This window comes from Heterodontus francisci, chromosome 15 (genome assembly GCF_036365525.1).
Source record: "Heterodontus francisci isolate sHetFra1 chromosome 15, sHetFra1.hap1, whole genome shotgun sequence".
Lineage (NCBI taxonomy): Eukaryota > Metazoa > Chordata > Chondrichthyes > Heterodontiformes > Heterodontidae > Heterodontus > Heterodontus francisci.
Window position 1 is genome coordinate 65,639,906 of NC_090385.1, and position 18,940 is coordinate 65,658,845.

Below are 18,940 nucleotides of genomic sequence, written 5' to 3' on the forward strand. Positions count from 1 at the left end.
AGCTTGATAATAGCAAGTTCAGAAAGTGGAATAATAACAGAAAAACATGGGGACATGAAAATAAGTGCTGCCGAATCTAAATATTGTTAATTTTCAGAATATTTAGATTTGTGATGATGGGCCACACTCCTTGCAAGTAAGAGATTGATACTCTTCACTTCCTTTTTCTTGGTTATTCTCTGGGACCAGCCAAACAAAAGAAATCTGAACATCCTAGATATGAGTAACATCATTTCCCTACTGACCAATAGCTAACTGAATGCTGCAAAAGCTACAGATTCCAACAAACATGTAAACCATTGATCATTTACATGCAAGTTTAAAAAAAATACAGAACACAACCACTGTATTAGATACTGGAAATATGTTTATTATTTTGACATTTCTAGTTCACATTGTATTGTAGAATGCATGGCACAAAAATAATGATCTGTTCAAAGGATAAGCATCTATAACAAGACAATATTGCACTTTTTTGGCAAGTGTTGTAATAGAAGTAGTGAGTACAAACGTTCTGCAAACTGATCCCTTAGTATCTACCTCTGTGTTCTTAGCCTTTATTATGAAGGCAAATCATCTCAAAGATAGACATTCCTGGTCAAGGTTGGATGCGTTTGCAGAATAAAAGAACAGAATATATGCACTTCTTTTCTTTTTACACAAAAACCTGGAAACAGACAGGTCCAATGCTTGATGATACATAAGAAATAACTTAAACCTACTTATTACTGTGAGTGCCTCTCAAAGGTATGGTTTAACATTCAAATGTGGCATTCATAGCATAAAACTGTGTGAGATTCCCCAGAACTCTTGAACATCTGCATAATCCTACAATCTTTATAATCATATTTGTACCATGAATACTTAAAGTCTCCAGAGAGCTCTGCTTCTGACAACAGTAACATACAACATTTTTGAAATGCATTATACAATTCTTTGTGACTTATTTATTTTCAAAATCATTCAATTTGTCTCTTCTCACCGTCACATTTTCAAAAGAAATCTTAAGCATGATTTATGCTTTTGAGAAATGCATAACATAATTTGACATTTTCCAGCTGAGGTATAGCCTAGTTACAGCTACATGCTTCATTACATGCAACTCCCTATGAGCGGATGAACAGACAAAAATAGCAAAGCTATTTAGACATAAAAAATGAATTCACGCCAGATGTCCATTTTTTCCTTCATCTGAAGACTACTTTTACTGGCCAGTTTATGAAGTTGATACAGTTCCCAAACACAATGTGTAAAATGAATACCTAATTTTCAATATTATATCGTCAAATTTAAGTTATTTTGCTACTCTATGCAACTGTGTCACTGAGTAGTAATATTTTGCTACTTATTATATCTTTACCTTCTCGAAAGTTGTACTTAAAAGATTGCTTTTTCAAACATTTAAACATTACACATTTTAAGAATACTATCTACTGATAGAGATAACACTCAACTTTCACCATAGATAATAAAAATATACACTGGGGAATAATAAATGATTGATTAAAGTATAAATATTTCCAGGAGCATGTTGATTAATTTATTAATGACAAGTTATGGACAACTTACCTATCGGTAAAATTTAACAAGTAGTCATTCATTCATTTTTGTTTTTATCACTTTTTTTAAAAGCATTAAATATTGCTAACTTTTAATGGGTCAAGAGAGTATTAAGAGTCCTTTAATGCTCCTTATATTTAATGCGTCTCCTGATTCTCTGCAAAAGTAATGGGCCACGAGTTAAAAATACCTTGAGGATACATATGGAATTAAGTATTACATTTTTTGAGCAGTCTCAACCTCAAATCCAATGCAATTCAACACTGCTGAAATTTAGAGCTATCATGATTTCAGCATTATGCCTAGATAAATCCAATAATGAGTCCAAACCTACTGACATTTGTTGCATTGCAGACTTAAACCTGCAGCTCACTCCATATAGCAAATTATGTATTAAATGGTGTGTATTTAGCACTGGTAGCAGTGCGAATCTTATGACCTACAGTATGGAATCAGACAGTGGCAATTTCTATATAGTGGCAGACAGTAAATTGGAAGAGTTAAACTTCTTTAATGTATACTGCGCTATAAAACTAAGAATAAAGCCATGAAACTGTACCAGCTTAGTTCTTTCTTTTGGGCCTCCTTATCTCGAGAGACAATGGATACGCGCCTGGAGGTGGTCAGTGGTTTGTGAAGCAGCGCCTGGAGTGGCTATAAAGGCCAATTCTAGAGTGACAAGCTTTTCCACAGGTGCTGCAGAGAAATTTGTTTGTCGGGGCTGTTGCACAGTTGGCTCTCCCCTTGCGCCTCTGTCTTTTTTCCTGCCAACTACTAAGTCTCTTTGACTCGCCACATTTTAGCCCCGTCTTTATGGCTGCCCGCCAGCTCCGGCAAAGTGACTCTTCTGAAATAAGTGTAATCGGGCTAATAGTGCCTGCTTATAATGGCTGTCCATGAGGAGGGAAATAGTGCCAGCCTAACTGTTGAATAACAATAAATTTATTTCCAGTTCTGTGGCCACACATGTAATATTGCACTGGCATCACTTTCAGCACTCTCATCCAACCCAGGCAGCTACACTAAAAGAACACAAAGCAGAGATTTTGATGAAACAACTTGGGCTTTTTGGGCAGTAGACATTAGATAGTAGAACGGCTATTCATGTACTGTTAACATCGAGCACAACAATATACAAAGCTTTTACAAATATTTCTCACCTACTGAAATATAGATTCTATAAACAGATTATGGAAATAACTAATATTTATTATGCCTACGTTATGGCCACTGTAAATCCAGATGTAATGAAGGGTCTCCAAATAAAAAGTTAAGCTCTTTTAGCCCTGAAACCTAGACAAGGTACATGTGAAGTTGTACCACTACCCTCTCCCCAATACAAAAGGTTTGAAGCTTGTGATGGAGCAAAGACTAAGAAATATTTGAATGCATTCTGCACCTTTGGAAATTGATCCTATTCAGCAAGGGGTAATATTATTTCATTTATTTTCCCACTTTTCATGTTTTGGCTTTGGGTCTATTATAGATGCTGATGGACCTGCTATGCATTTCTAATTTCTGTTTTTGTGGCAGATTCTCAGCATTCACAGTTGTTCTTTTATTCTCCATTGCAAATACCAGCACTGCCCTCAAATCCACTACACTTTCATTGAATATTTGTAAACTTATTTAATCCTTTTCAGACACGGTGCAATTTTTTTTTTTACTAACAGCCAATCATATGCAAATATTTGAGGTGCTATCACTCCCAAGATTGTCACATTAAATTCAGTGCGATAGGAAAAATAAATCACTGCCAAAGCCATTTTACATGGTGTCATGTTAGGCCCCCACCTGCCAAGAATGAGGTACATTAATTTTGTCATGAACATTGATTTTAAACTGTTACTGGAGTGAAGAAAGGACTTGTTAAACAGATCAGCCGTGGCAGGAAAAGACATTTGCATATTAACAGACAGTGTTTGGAAGGACAAAGCAGCCATTCCCTGACATTCAACCCACAATGGACTTTTGATCACCAGATGTTGTAGGTGGGGGAGCTCGCATTCCAGGCTGACTGCTCAGATGGCTGAATACACAAACTGACATGGTCAAACCAGCTAGTCACATGACTAATCTGCTGGGCAACCTGAGTTTTTTGAATTTGTACAAACAGTTTGGGCAGAAAGTCTGTTTGCTCCTGGACGGAGAAGATCTCTCCCGTCTGCTCCCATCTCTTTCCCACAAGCCTCTGAATCCACTGAAGACACATGAACCCCAAGAAAGTCTCCTACAATGAACCAGGTTTAAGAAGAATACCGGGCCCTAACGAAAAGCATGATCTATCTACAATCAAGGACTCTGCAGTGAGCTCGAAGGACTGTAACAACAACTCTTCAGATATTGCCTCAAAATTTTCACTTTATTTTTCTTCTGCTCTTCTCTGTTTCTATTTGCATGTGTGTATTGCGTATGCACGCTAGCGTGGGTGCATCGTGTATCTGTAGGTGTCGACCAAATTAGAGTTTAAGTTTAATAAATTTCAACTTTTCTTCTTTAAACCTAAGAAAGTCTGTTTGTGCTGGTTTCTTTGCCTTATAATTGGAAATCGGTGAACAAGGATTCACCAAGGGGGAGCTAAAAACACAGTGTGTTTAAAATTAAAACCTGTTACGATAAGACCAGGTGAAGGCTGAGAGGGAACCCTAGACAGCTTTCTCATCTGGTCATAACACATGGATTTAAAGTGCGCTAAAGCATCCTTCTGCAAGCTTATAATTATCAATAAAATAGCAGCATTCAAAAACATACAATTACACATTTTGAACTTGTGGTATAAATAAAATGTTTACTGGGCAACAGTAGAATGTTATTCTTATCCCACTCAAAGGCAGGGCTTTCACACCCCATTCACATTATACAGTCCTAGTCATTCATGGATTATGGATTAAAATAGTTTTCAAGTTTCAATTGAGAATCCTCCATGTACTAAGCAGTGATCAAGTTGATATGACATGCTGAAACTGTGGTTTTCAACCGAACAATCCATTTGTTGTTCTTTATTATATATATATATATATATATATATATATATGTAAAAAAATCAAGTTTTTGAATGAAATGACAGATGATCTTCCTTTCATAGTACCATCAATGCAGAGAGAAGTATGGTGTAACAACTGGCATGACTTGCAATATTTTTAATTGTGCTGCCCTCAATTTTCCCAATTTTTATGATTGCTCAGTAGATTTATGTAAGCTCTAAAATACAACTTATGTCAAAATGGCTCATTTCCCAACCAGAACAATGGCCAGGCAACCTGCTCCAGGGCTTCATAACTTTCTTTTTGAGCCAGTCACAAGTACACAAGAGTGATCTGCTGTGACTCATCAACTGACATTTGCCCCTCTCCTATAAGGAAGCTTCTGTTTGGCATTACCTCTGATGGTTTGGCTGAGATAAAGAATTTGTTGCATGTGGAAACTGCAAGTGCTGTTGAGTTCTTTTCTGTTTTGCTCTTCCGTCTTTCTCTCCTTTGCTCTTCCTCCCAATATTCTGCAGAGTATTTTGCCCAGCAACCTGCCTGAGCAGCAAAAATGACCCACATAGCACAGCGAGACAATAATTCAAATTTGTGACTTTTACTTTTACTACTTGGAGAAAGGAGAACATGGCAACTTATATAAAATCAAAAAAGTCTTTTTTTTCTTTCATGGGATGTAAGCGTCGATGGCAAGACTAGTATTTGTTGCCCGTCCCTAATTGCCTTCGAGAAAGTTATAGTGAGCCACCTTCTCGAACCGCTGCAGTCCATATGGTGTAGGAAAACCCATAGTGCTGTTTGGAAGGGAGTTCCAGGTTTTTGACCCAACCACAGTGAAGGAACCATGATATAGTTGCAAGTTAGGATGGTGTGTGGCATGGAGGGGAACTTGCAGGGGATGGTGTTTCCATGTGTCTGCTGCCCTCGTCATTCTAGGTGGTAGAGGTTGTGGGTTTGGAAGGTGCTGTCGAAGGAGGCTTGGCAAGTTGCCGCAGTGCATCTTGTAGATGGTACATACTGCTGCCACTATGCGCCGGTAGTGGAGGGAGTGAATGTTTAAAGTGATGGATGGACTGCCGATCAAGCGAGCTGCTTTGTCCTGGATGGTGTTGAGCTTGGAGTTGTTAGAGTTGCACTCCTGACTTGTGGCTTGTAGATGGTGGATAGGCTTTTGGGAAGTACGAAGTGAGTTACTCGCAGAATTTCCAGCCTCTGACCTGCTCTAGTAGCCACAGTATTTATATGGCTGGTCCAGTTCCATTTTTGGTTAATGGTAACCCCAAGGATGTTGATGGCGGGGGATTCAGCAATGGCAATGCATTGAACATCAAGTGGCGGTGATTAGATTCTCTATTGTTGGAGATGTCATTGTTTGGCACTAGTGTGGGATGAATGCAACTTGTCACTTATCAGCCAAAGCCTGAACGTTGTCCAGGTCTTGCTGCATGTGGACATGGACTGCTTGAGTATCTGAAGAGTCTCAAATGGTACTGAACACTGTACAATTATCAACGAACATCTCCACCTCTGACCTTATGATGGAGGGAAGGTCATCGATGAAGCAGTTGAAGATGGTTGGGCCTAGGACACTACCCTGAGGAACTCCTGCAGTGATGTTCTGGGCTGAGATTTTTAAATTTGTTTCATGGGATGTGGGCAATGCTGGCTCGGCCAGCATTTATTGCCCATCCCTAATTGCCCATGAGAAGGTGGCAGTGAGCTGCCTTCTTGAACTGCTGCAGTCCATGTGGGGTAGGTACACCCACAGTGCTGTTAGGAAGGGAGTTCCAGGATTTTGACCCAGCAACAGTGAAGGAACGGCGGTACAGTTCCAAGTCAGGATGGTGTGTGGCTTGGAGAGGCACTTGCAGGTGGTGGTGTTCCCACGCATCTGCTGCCCTTGTTCTTCTAGTTGGTAGAGGTCACGGGTTTGGAAGGTGCTGCCTGAGTAGCCTTGGTGTGTTGCTGCAGTGCATCTTGTAGATGGTAAACACTGCCGGCACTGTGCGTTGGTTGTGGAGGGAGTGAATGTTTGTGGACGGGGTACCAATCAAGCTGGCTGCTTTGCCCTGGATGGTGTCAAGCCTCGCGTGTTGTTAGAGTTGCTCCCATCCAGGCAAGTGGAGAGTATTCCATCACACTCCTGACTTGTACCTTGTAGATGGTGGACAGGCGTTGGGGAGTCAGGAGGTGAGTTATTCATCACAGGATTCCTAGCCTCTGACCTGCTCTTGTAGCCATGGTATTTATATGGCTACTCTAGTTCAATTTCTGGTCAATGGTAACCCCTAGGATGTTGATAGTGGGAGATTCAGTGATGGTAATGCCATTGAATGTCAAGGGGAGATGGTTAGATTCTCTCTTATTGGAGATGGTCATTGGCTGGCACTCATGTGATGCGAATGTTACTTGCCACTTATCAGCCCAAGCCTGGATATTGTCCAGGTCTTGCTGTATTTCTACACGGACTGCTTCAGTATTTGAGTCGTCGCGAGTGGTGCTGAACATTGTGCAATCATCAGCGAACATCCCCACTTCTGACCTTATGATTGAAGGAAGGTCATTGATGAAGCAGCTGAAGATGGTTGGGCTGAGAACACTACGCTGAGGAACTCCTGCAGTGATGTCCTGGAGCTGAGATGATTAACCTCCAACAACTGCAACCATCTTCCTTTGTGCTAGGTATGATTCCAACCAGCAAAGACTTTTCCCCCTGATTCCAGTTTTGCTTGGGCTCCTTGATGCCATTCCCGGTCAAATACTGCCTTGATGTCAAGGGCAGTCACTCTCACCTCTGAAATTCAGGTCTTTTATTCATGTTTGGACCAAGGGTGTAATGAAGTGAGGGAAGTAAGCACAGCACATTTGCAACAGACTGCTAGAATGAAGACCCATGCATACAAAACCTAATTTCAGCTACAATTTTGGTCAAAACATTTCCCAGAGGGATGAACAGTATCTGATCGCTCGTCATCTATTTGCAGCCAGATTAAAAGCAGCATGAGACCCCTCAGCCATGGTATTGTATATAGTGTGGAAAAACCTGGAAGAAAATGTATTAACTTCTGAGGTTATGTTTCTAATATTCAGTGCACGTTTCTATACAAGATTTAGGTTTTTAACAATTATATTTAAAACCAGTGTTTAATACACTGCTGAAATCATGCAGACTTCATTTTAAGCCATTAACTGTGGAGTAGTGACAGTCCTGTACTAGTAACTGACAAATAAAAACAGAAAATGCTGTAAATACTGAGCAGGCCAGGCAGTTTTTGTAGTTAAATTATCAAACTCCACTGATTCTGCCTGACTGGTTGATTTTTTCCCTGCATTTTCTGGTTTTTATTTCAGATTTCCAGCATCCACAGTATTTTGCATTTGTTTTGGGAATTCATTGGTTTGATAGTTACTACCGCAAGTACCAGTATTAAACAAGGTGCAGGCATAACACAGACCCAGTTCCACCATGCACATCAGCAGGAAGCTGCTCTATCCAGATATGGCTAAATATTTAAATTATTTACAAAAGCAGTTGCTTCCAAGAAATATTTGAAAGTTAAAAGTGGTGGCTGTTTATTCAAGGATGCTGGAGAAACAAGCTTCACTACATGAAAACACATCAGTATATCATCTACTTCTCCAACCCGGCAAATCAGAAGTGACTCTCTGTCTCTGGGAGTTACTTATCCATAATAATGTCACTGGGTGTCATGCTAGGCCCCCACCTGCCAAGAATGGGGCACATTAATTTTGTCATGAACATTGATTTTAAACTGTTGCTGGAGCAAGAAAATGACTTGTAAAGAGATCAGCCATGGCTGGAAAAAGATATTAACAGACAGTGCTTGGAAGGACAAAGGACCATTCCCTGACACATTCAACTCACAATGGACCTTGAACACCAGGCATTGTGTGTAAGAGGAGCATTCCAGAGACTGCTAAGGTGATACAATCCAGGACTGGTTCGACCAGCTGGTCACATGACCAACTGGCTGCTCCAGGGTCTTTTGAACGAGCCCCAGAGAGTTTGAACGCAAAAAGACAGTTTGATCCTGGACTGAAGATCTCATCTATTTCTCACAAGCCTCTGAATCCACTCAAGACATATGAACCCCAAGAGAGAAAAGTCTCCTACAGTGAACACGTTTAAGATTACTGGGCCCCAATGAAAAGCAAGATCTACCTACGATCAAGGACTCTATAGTGAGCTCACAGAACCGTAACAAAAAATCTTCAGATATTGCCTCAAACTTTTCCACTTTATTTTTCTTCTGCTCTTTTCTGTTTCTATTTGCACGTGTGTATCACGTATGCATACTAGCGTGGGCGTGTCGTGTATCCATAGGCGTCTAACCGAATTAGAGTTCAAGTTCAAGTTTAATAAATTTCAACTTTTCTTTAAACCGAAGAAACCGGTTTGTGCTGGTTTCTTTGCCTTATAATTGTTAAAGCGGAGAACAAGGATTCACCAAGGGGGAGCGAAAAAAACATAGTTTGTTTAAAATTAAACCCTGTTACGGTAAGGCCAGGTGAAGGCCGAAAGGGAACCCTAGACCACTTTCTCACCGGGTCATAACACTGGGACTGATGTAAAATGGTCAAAGCTGACCTGCAAAGCTTTTTGGAAAGGTTTTACAAAATGTATGAGCTTAATCAGATTATTCAACAAAAGCTTCAAGTTATCAGTCTCTGAGGACATGCTTTGAGAAAATTAAAGTCATTTGTGCCATAAAAATGGAAGAAGCTAACAAACTATGAGCAGAGCCTGAGTAAAAACTCTTATGAGCATTTTATAGGAATTAATTCTTTGACCTACGTTTCCTGAAATATCTACACCTTTATGTCAAAATATGCAACTTTACTAAAGATTTACACTAATCCAACATTAAACATGTATTATAATGTTGCACATCCAAAGCCAAACATCCATTTCTTTACTATAAACTACTTCCTCATACCTTTTCAACAATGGCTACTTTTGATATGGCAGGTAGGTGTTAAGGAGTTTACATATTGGGGATACATTTGTATGTACCATACAAAATAATAAAGCAAGATAATGGATCGTCAAGGGATGTACAGCTTTGTTTGTGGTCCAATGTTTGTTTTCCCTTGCTTACACTCCATGCAGACAGTCCTTAAATCAAATTGTGTGCCCTCATTCATCTGAAATTCACTTCACCATTCATTAATCAAATATAAACTTACTTCTGTGAAGGAAATGCTAACCATATTGAAATTGAATATGCAACATTCATATTATACACATACCAAAATAGATTTCTGACATCATTCCATAAAAGAGAACAAAAAAATGACATTCTCAGCATAAACCATAGGAACATTCTATGGAATTCTGAAATGTAAAGAATTCCACCATTTGCAAATCATCCTGTGCTAAGGAGAATCTTGCATTCTATGACCCTGGAGCAAGCTTACAGATGAGCTTTATAGCTTTGTGACATGCACTTCGGATGAGAATTGGGCAGGAAGGTCTGGCTGTCATCTGCTCTATTGCCACTCGAAGCTCATAAAACAATGTCCTGTTAATAAAGAGGAGAAAGCCAGTTAGCTACTTCAGATCACAACACACAACATATTTGCCATGGAAGATAATATATTCACAGCATGGTAATAAATCAAAGGCCTGCCCACTTTATATTGAGTGGTTCTCCTGTCTACTCATGAGTTTGTTCATCTGGCTAATGTAGAATGGCTGCTCACTTGAGCTGTACTGATTAAATTAATGTAGGAAAATTAAAATATTTAATAAATCACTACCTGGCATCCTTTAGGTACATTATTGACTAGTACAAGGATTTATGATCTCACTTACACTACCAATGATCAGGTGTTTCCCTCGTGCTCAAATGTTGTAACAGATTTCCACTTATGATAATAACTTGCATTATAGTTATTTATCATAAAACAGGGCCCTCAGGTCATGTTTTGCACACGTTGATGGGCACAATCAAACATCATATAACACATTTACCCAGTGTCCAAGATGTTCCATGCTGCAATAGCCTGAAGCATTTGACTACACTTCAAACTTTAACTGGGTTTCTTTGTCCAATTACAGCATAAAACAAGTTGGAATGTTTCAGGTAACAAAAGTAAATAAATAACAGAGCTAATGATGAGGAACCATGTGGTTCTATGACGTGATTAGATCAATTTAACAAGTTAAGATATCACACGTGAGGTGGTTGGAAGCAAGGTGACCATTCAAGTTTAATTCTCCTTCTCCCTCTGAATGACCAATCTTGGCTGTGTTACTATGTTGGGTAAAAGAGAGGGAGAAAAATCACTGCGTTGTGCACTCTTCTTGCTGGCTAAAGATAAGCATTGCAAATTAGTTGCAGGAATTGGGAGGTGTGGTGGCAACTATACACAGAAGAAACATCAATGACAGGAATTTCATGTGTTAATTTTCTTTTCTAAAAAAGTAATGGTGTTTATGATTTTTAAAGAATTTTTGCACATTATCAGTGCTTAGTGAGAACTGTGCATAATATACATGACTGTTTACCCTCCAAACCTTTCAAAGATTTGACATTTCTAGCACTTAAGTTACTATGGGTCTGAATTTTCTAGAGCATCTCACACCATGCCTAGTTAGTTAAGACTTTTTCCTGCACCCTTCATCTCAAAAATCTTTTGTCTTGTGATTTGCTCGAAGTCCAAGCTGATAACAGTGAGGTGAGGTCAACAGGGCATCTGGGACCTTGATGCATGACAGTCTAGCTCCTTAACCAATGAGATTAAAGGACAGAAAAGCAAAGGAAGGACAGGGAAAGAGGGTGAATTAGAGTGGGTGAATTCAATTTCAAGATCTGATAGAGAGAAAAATGGAGGGAAAGAAAGATTGGATTAAGATAGAGAGAAAAAAAGACAAGAAAAAAATTAAATTTTTTAAATTTGAAATTTTTTAAATCTCCTGAAACAATCCACAACCTGAGTAAATGAGACTCCAGACTTTTAATTGCTCACTTTCTGGGCCAGAGAGGTTGATTGACAGTTATTAATAATTAACACATCATTAAAAGGATACTTAAGCTATTAATTACTGGACTTAACTTTCTGTTGTGTGTTTAATGAACAATTAATGTGCAACTGCAGCAACTTCATGAAAATCATGGGGAGGTTATGTGGTAGATGTTATTTTTGTGAAGCTAACAGTAGTGCAGCATAAATTGTCCAGCAACTTGTGGGAATTCGCATTTATGGGGTATCTCTTCCTTGCCACAAGCTGCTGGCCAATTTGCCCATTAATAACAGCATGCATCATTCACATGCTGTCTTTTTTCAGTAAATTCCACTCCAACCTGTCAAGTTCATATTGTGCAAAGAATGAACAGGTGTATTTGATGTGCTGATGTACAAGTCTGAAATTCATCATATGGTAATTCCTGATCTCAACTGGCATAAGGAAGCAATGTACGAAATGACCAAAATTAGAGGGACGTTGACCCTTTTGAGACCTTATATCAGACAGTGGAAGAACAATACTACCAAATGATCAGGAGCTAGTTGCCTGTCTGTCCTCATGGCTCAAGATGATGTGTAGTTTGAAGAGACTAACAGAAAGGATGGGTAATATTCTACTGGCAGAATTAAAAGAAAACTTACATTTTAACTGAATTGCATTAATAGAGGTTTCTTATTCTGTCACAACGTAGTAGGAATTTTGATGAAAGAGGGAACTTTGGAATATATTGGTTCTAAAACAAAAACAGTTCTGCAGAGAGGCTATGTGGAGGTCGAAGCAATGAGGACAGTGTTCCATCTGTTCATTTGAAAATTTATTAAATTCTTTCAATGGCAATTTAACAGGAAAACACAAATCATGTAGATTTTAACGCAGAATTAACCTTATCTGTCTCACCACACAAGTCAGCAGTCCACTGAGAAAATCAGGAGTTCATGCAATAGGAAAAACAGAATTGTTGCAAAAATACAGATACTCTCATCTGATGTTCAACGCATTTATTTCCACTAATGGATTTATTTTTATTGCCAGCACCTCCACTCCCTGCTATATTAATACTCAGAATTTCCAATGACAGCAAACACATTAATGGTGCTTGCATTTAGAATGCAATCAAAGGATTCATTGCTCCATGGCAGCTTCAATCAATAAAGCGGTGGATACAAGAAAAGCAGCTTGATGAAGGTACATTTATGCTTATAATTTTGAAACTGCCTGTGTCATGCATGTAAACATATTGACTGAATTTCCAAAATTAGTATTAAAATAAAATCAGAATATAGAATAAGAGAAAAGTCATTGAATACATCTCAGCGGTATCCAAGTGTGAGAACTTGTGCGACCTCAATCATTTTCATCCAGGGAAATTTCATCCAGGCCTTTTAGAGTCATAGAGTCATACAGCACTGAAACAGGCCCTTCGGCCCACCGAGTCTGTGCCGACCAACAACCACCCAATTATACTAATCCTACATTAATCCCATATTCCCTACCACATCCCCACCATTTTCCTACCACCTACCTACACTAGGGGCAATTTATAATGGCCAATTTACCTATCAAGCTGCAAGTCTTTGGCTGTGGGAGGAAACCGGAGCACCCGGCGGAAACCCACACGGTCACAGGGAGAACTTGCAAACTCCGCACAGGCAGTACCCAGAATTGAACCCGGATCACTGGAGCTGTGAGGCTGCAGTGCTAACCACTGTGCCGCCCTTTTACTGAAGTAAAATACATATGTTCTATTCCTCAGCTTTTCCTTGAATAGTTTCCATTCATTAAAACTTTCACCGTGTTCTCAAGTTTTAAAAGTGAGCCAAGATTGGGCAGGTTGAGGAAAAAAAAGGGGAAGGGCATTAGGAATACACCCTTTCGACATAAAAGCAGGGATGCTAACATATTGGAACATTTCCAAGACATCGTTTGAGGACTACCTTTGCCTAGAAGGTAGTACCTGCATGGTAGTGATGCCATGTTTCCATGAACATACTACAATTGATGAGATGCACTCTCCCCTTCATTTCCAGTAATAATAAAAAAATGTATTTGTCAGCAACTGATTTTTAGCAAATAATAATGCTGTGTTAGCTCTCCAAGCCTGACAGAACATGTCAGTGTGCTATATAGAGCAGGAGCCTCTTCCTGTACTATTAATAACAACTTGAATCATTTGATTTTTGGAAACCAAAACATTTTCTGGTATAAAAGTATTATGGTGATTACATTCAAAAGCCTGGCAAGGAAAAAAATGGGGTCAATCCAGTTTGTATAGTTTCAACTGGACAGTTAATGACAAAAAAAAACTTTTATTGAGCAAACGGTGTATTTATTGACAATGCCAGTGTTTCATTTTATGCATTTTCCTATTTTGGCCTTCAGTACTAAAACAATGTTATCGAGTTACACTTGCCAAGTTGTGAAGGAAGGCTGTTCAGAGGTTCTGCTGCCTGATGACCTCATGGGGCTTCAGGCATTCTTTGCATATCATCAGCCATCAGCTATACTGATGGGCAATGGTCAGATGCTGTGCAGCTTAAACCAAAGACTTGTCTTAATCCCTGTTCTGTGACATGATTAATGAGATGTAATTCCCATTCTGGGTTTCCTACCAATCAATAGGCAGATGGGCAGCGGTGGATGCAGACACTCAAAGCAACAAGACAGTAGGAGCTACTGAAGCCCTTGATAATTTCAGCTCAGGCAACTGGGTTAGAAAGATTTTTTTTGACATTTAATGAAAATTTGATTGCACCCTAGGCTATTGAATAATTCTGATTGGCTGACAAGGTGCATCAGTGCATATTACACACAACATTGACTTTGGTTCCATTTATAGGGACTCAATTCTATTAGCTTTGACAGTTGAGTGCCTACACCTTTGTAGTTTTGTACATCATATTTTCCTCTTTACTCTGGTTAATAGGAGATACCATTCATTTAAAATAATTTCTAGAAGAGGCTTTGTATATTATTACAGAATCAAAATAATGCTTCAGAATACTAATCCTGCACTGACAAACAAATGGATTTTTAATGTATACCCAATACTCTTCTGCAATTTGAAATGAGATCAATTGAGGGCAGGGACAGTGAAACATCACAATGACTATATCAATAAAACAAAAAAGAGTGACAATATATTTTAACTATTAGTGGTCATGCATTGCTATCTATCCCAAATATGAATTCAACAGTAAGCTAAAGAAATTTGATTTAGTGTCATGTTGTGGATAAGAAAGTAACAACTGAAATTTTACAAAGTTGCTTAGTGCATTCTTCTGAATGTATACACTCCCTTTTAATTAGTTTGCATTTTAAATATCAAAAAGTAAATTCTGGCTAAGCATATATATATTTAACATTATAATTTGAACTAATACAGCACACAATAAATTACGTCAGTCACTGATCCAACATTAACTGTTGTAAATGAGAATCCTTCAAATGGAGGCAACACAGTTTAATATAAAAATAGATTTTTTTCTTTAAATGGGCATATGCCACCCAACAATTCAAAATTTTCAAGTGCTTTGATAGGGTAAATAAGGAAAAAAAATGTTTCCACTGGTGAGTGGGTCAGTAAACAAAGGCATAAAATTAAGATCTAATCAAAAGAACAAAGGGCAAGGATGAGACAGCTTTTTTTAAATACAGAAAGTTGTGAAGTCATGAAATGTCCTTTCAGAAATGATGATGGATGCAGAATCTTTTAAACTTTTAAAAGGAGAGTGGATAAACATTCACAAAGAAAACTTTGAAAGGGTATGGGAAACAGCAGGGGAATGGGACAAAGTGAACAGATTTTTCAGAGAGCCAACAGAGGCAGAATAGACTGAATGGCCTCTTTGTGCTGTAAAATTTTGGCCCGGATTTTGCAGTGGTAATGAGAACGAAACAGTGTCTCTTCATCCTCACTATGTCACTGAAACAGACAGCAATTTAGGGAGTCCACAGATGCAAAGAATAATATAGAAATCTAGAGGTTGCTGTCAGTGACTCTATGCTGCTCCAGAGGGTGCACTGTTGAGGATCCGCAGAATGGAATCTCTGAGCAATCAGTGAATTGATGAAAACTTCCACTTTGACACTGTTAGTCTTGCTGTAAAAATCCTTGAAAAAGTTATACCTTGGTGAGTGAGGTGTAACAGGGTGCTTAACAGTGTACTAAGTTCATAATTACTGCTAAACAACTTCACTGGTCCTGAAAAGCTAATGTTATATTTGTGAAATGTCAACTTGTTCCATTATGGTAAAAGATCCATATGCATTTAATTAAAAAAAAAATTATGATATTTTAGTTTCTATCTTAATCTAATCACAACCATTTAGGTCATTGTCTGACAATTTAAATTAAAAGTGAAGGACAATCAGTGCTTTTAACTTCCCTGGTTTGCTGTCTGTGAGAATGCTTAAATGTGACTGCTTATCCTACTTGCTGATATCGCTGCTGCTGGACACTTGGAGATCTCCTTGACTGGGCGCCAGATTTAAACTGCTGTCGGGAAAAAAGAAATCCAGGCCACAGAGATCGCTAGACTTTTGCGGGCAGCTTTCTTTGAGGTCAGCAGTTAGTGCTGTTGCTTTGCCACTGACCACAAAATCCAGGCTGATATGATGTCACTATTTACGGTCTTAATGGCCACTGACAATGGGATTAATTTACTCTTTGAATTTTGTTTGGCTATGGAGAATGACTGCGATCCTGCTCAAGTTTCTATTCTGTAATAATGACCTGTTTAACAGCTCAACAAGTCAATAAAACAAACTTCAATGTCAGGACTCAGTTTAAATGTATAAAGCACAAAAGCATTAAATACCTATGATATGAAAACCTATTATTTACATTATAATAGTTCGTACTCAAATTTAAAATAGAAATAGCAATATTTTAGCAAAGTAGATGGAAGCAACAAGAATATCTGAAATATTAAATGCTACTTTGCTAGGTCTGCTTGATTTATACAACAATGCTTTCCTCTACTTGTCTAGGGGTAGTTAGTTGCATCTTTTAAGAGAAAATCACAGAATCAAGCAGAGGAGGTTGCTTAAGGGGACTGGATGACCTGATAGGTTAGTACAATGTGTTTTTATTTCTAGGGCCTGGCTTTAAGGGATGACAGCATAGAACTGCTTAGACACTAGCTATATTTACATCTATTTGAAGAAATTCACAAAAAAATCTGAGAGTATACGTCTGGAAATCCTAAGTGTGTTTATGCCACAGATTTAGTGTTGTGGCAAAGCCTTGTAATGACACAAAAGTTGTAATATAGTTCTAGACTATAGGATTACAGGAAGTTATAGACGGGATGGTCAAATGGGCAGAAAAGTGGCAGATGGAATTTAACCCCGAAAAGTGTGAGGTGATACACTTTGGAAGGAGTAATGCGACACAGAAGTATTCACTGAATGGCCTGACACTGGGAAGTTCTGAGGAACAAAGGGACCTTGGCGTGTTTGTCCATAGATCTCTGAAGGCAGAAGGGCAGGTTAATAGGGTGGTGAAAAAGGCAGACGGAACACTTACCTTTATCAATCAAGGCATAGATTACAAAAGCAGGGAGGTCATGTTGGAGTTGTATAGAACTTTGGTAAAGCCACAGCTGGAGTATTGTGTGCAATTCTGGTCACCACATTATAGGAAGGATGTGATTGCACTGGAGGGGTTGCAAAGGCAATTCACCAGGATGTTGTCTGGGATGGAATATTTAAGCTATGAAAAGAGGTTGGATAGGCTTGGGTTGTTTTTGCTGGAGCAGAGAAGACTGAGGGGTGACCTGATCGAGGTGTACAAGATTATGAGGGGCATGGACAGGGTGGATAGGGAGCAGTTGTTCCCCTTAGTTGAAGGGTCAGTTACGAGGGGACACAAGTTTAAGGTGAGGGGCAGGAGATTTAAGGGGGATTTGAGGAAGAACTTATTTACCCAGAGGGTGGTGACAGTCTGGAATGCATTGCCTGGGAGGGTGGTAGAGGCGGGTTGACTCACATCCTTTAAAAAGTACCTTGGCTTGAGCACTTGGCATGACATAACATTTAAGGCTATGGGCCAAGTGCTGGCAAATGGGATTAGGTAGACAGGTCAGGTGTCTTTAATGCATCGGTGCAGACTTGATGGGCTGAAGGGCCTCTTCTGCACTGTATTATTCTGTGATAGACCACTGGGAAGTGTGAAGCAACTCAGTTATATTTGGATTGCTCCAGCAAAAATCTGACACAAGCTTGATGGGCCGAATGGCCTATATGCTATAAAACTCTGTGGTTCTACGGTCACCTTTTCTCTCAGTAACATCTCAACAACGCTGGGTTCTAAGAGCTCCAGAACAGAACAGCCTTCCAGTGCTGCCAGGAAAGGTAGAATGCTGGTAAGTATTTAAAGGGCCAAAACAGGTTTAATAATTGGTGGAGGTAAGATAGATACCTGGCTCATTACAGAATAAGGCTCCTTCTCTATCTCCACACTCACCACCTACTTTTTCCTTTTTCCACACCTGGGGCTGAATTTTACCAGCCCGTCGATGCCTGGGGTTGTGGTGGGGATCTCATAAAATTCCACCAGGAGAGGGCGGCCATGACCCCCGACGTCGAGAAGGCCTCACCGCATTCTTCCGGCAGCAGCGAGGCCTCGGTGCGGCCACCCCTCTGCCTGGTGACGGGGCTTTCATTAAAATATTAAAATTAGCCACATTAACATGCTAATGAACTTACCTGATGCTGCTGGAGTTTTGAGGCGAGACACTGGTGGGGAAGGAGGAGGAATCAAATCATCAGGGTGGTGGGGAGTGGGGAAAACTATACCTATTGGTTGTGGGGATGGTGGGAAGGAATTGAAGGGCAAAAGTGAAGTGGTTGGGGTTTGGAATAATGCTCATGTTGCTCATATTGCCCCAAAAACAAACATTGGGGGGGGGGGGGGGGGTAGGTGGGAAAGGGCCTCCAGCATTTATTTCAATTTCTACACTGATAAAATTCAGCCCTGATTTTATATCATGAGTTTGCCTTTGTGCCATTATACTGTAGCTACCAATCTAAGTGTGGTACCAATATATCCATTTGCAAATGGCATTATGCATTCTGCTTACATGTGACAGATTGTCAGATTTTGGGGCCATTTCCATTCATGCACACTTTTACACATATAGCACTCTGCTTTTGGAAGCTAAATTTAAAATGTAACAAGAACACATTTGGGTACACCTGTGTTATACATTGAACTAAGTCTATAAGTAAAATAATGAAAGGTCACAGACCTGAAATGTTAACTGTTTCTCTCTCCACAGATGCTGCCAGACCTGCTGAGTGCTTACAGCATTTTTTGTTTTTAAGTAACAACTGAAAATCTGTTAAAGGAGGTCCACGAGAGCCTTCAGCACATTATATCCTGTTTAACATTGGAGTGTCTATG

At 39.4% G+C, this 18,940-nt stretch overlaps 1 protein-coding gene across 5 annotated transcripts in view; it reads right to left on the reverse strand.

The window, feature by feature from the left end:
- Nucleotides 1–345: 345 nt before the first annotated feature.
- The window catches only part of LOC137377724 (transmembrane protein 33-like), a 169,070-nt gene continuing 150,475 nt past the window's right edge, over nt 346–18,940 (reverse strand). For all 5 annotated transcript variants that reach the window (XM_068047693.1, XM_068047689.1, XM_068047690.1 and 2 more), the window contains exon 8: nt 346–10,087. In XM_068047693.1, coding sequence (XP_067903794.1) covers nt 9,961–10,087 — 127 coding nt within the window. In that variant the 3' untranslated portion in view covers nt 346–9,960. The remainder of the gene's footprint in view (nt 10,088–18,940) is intronic.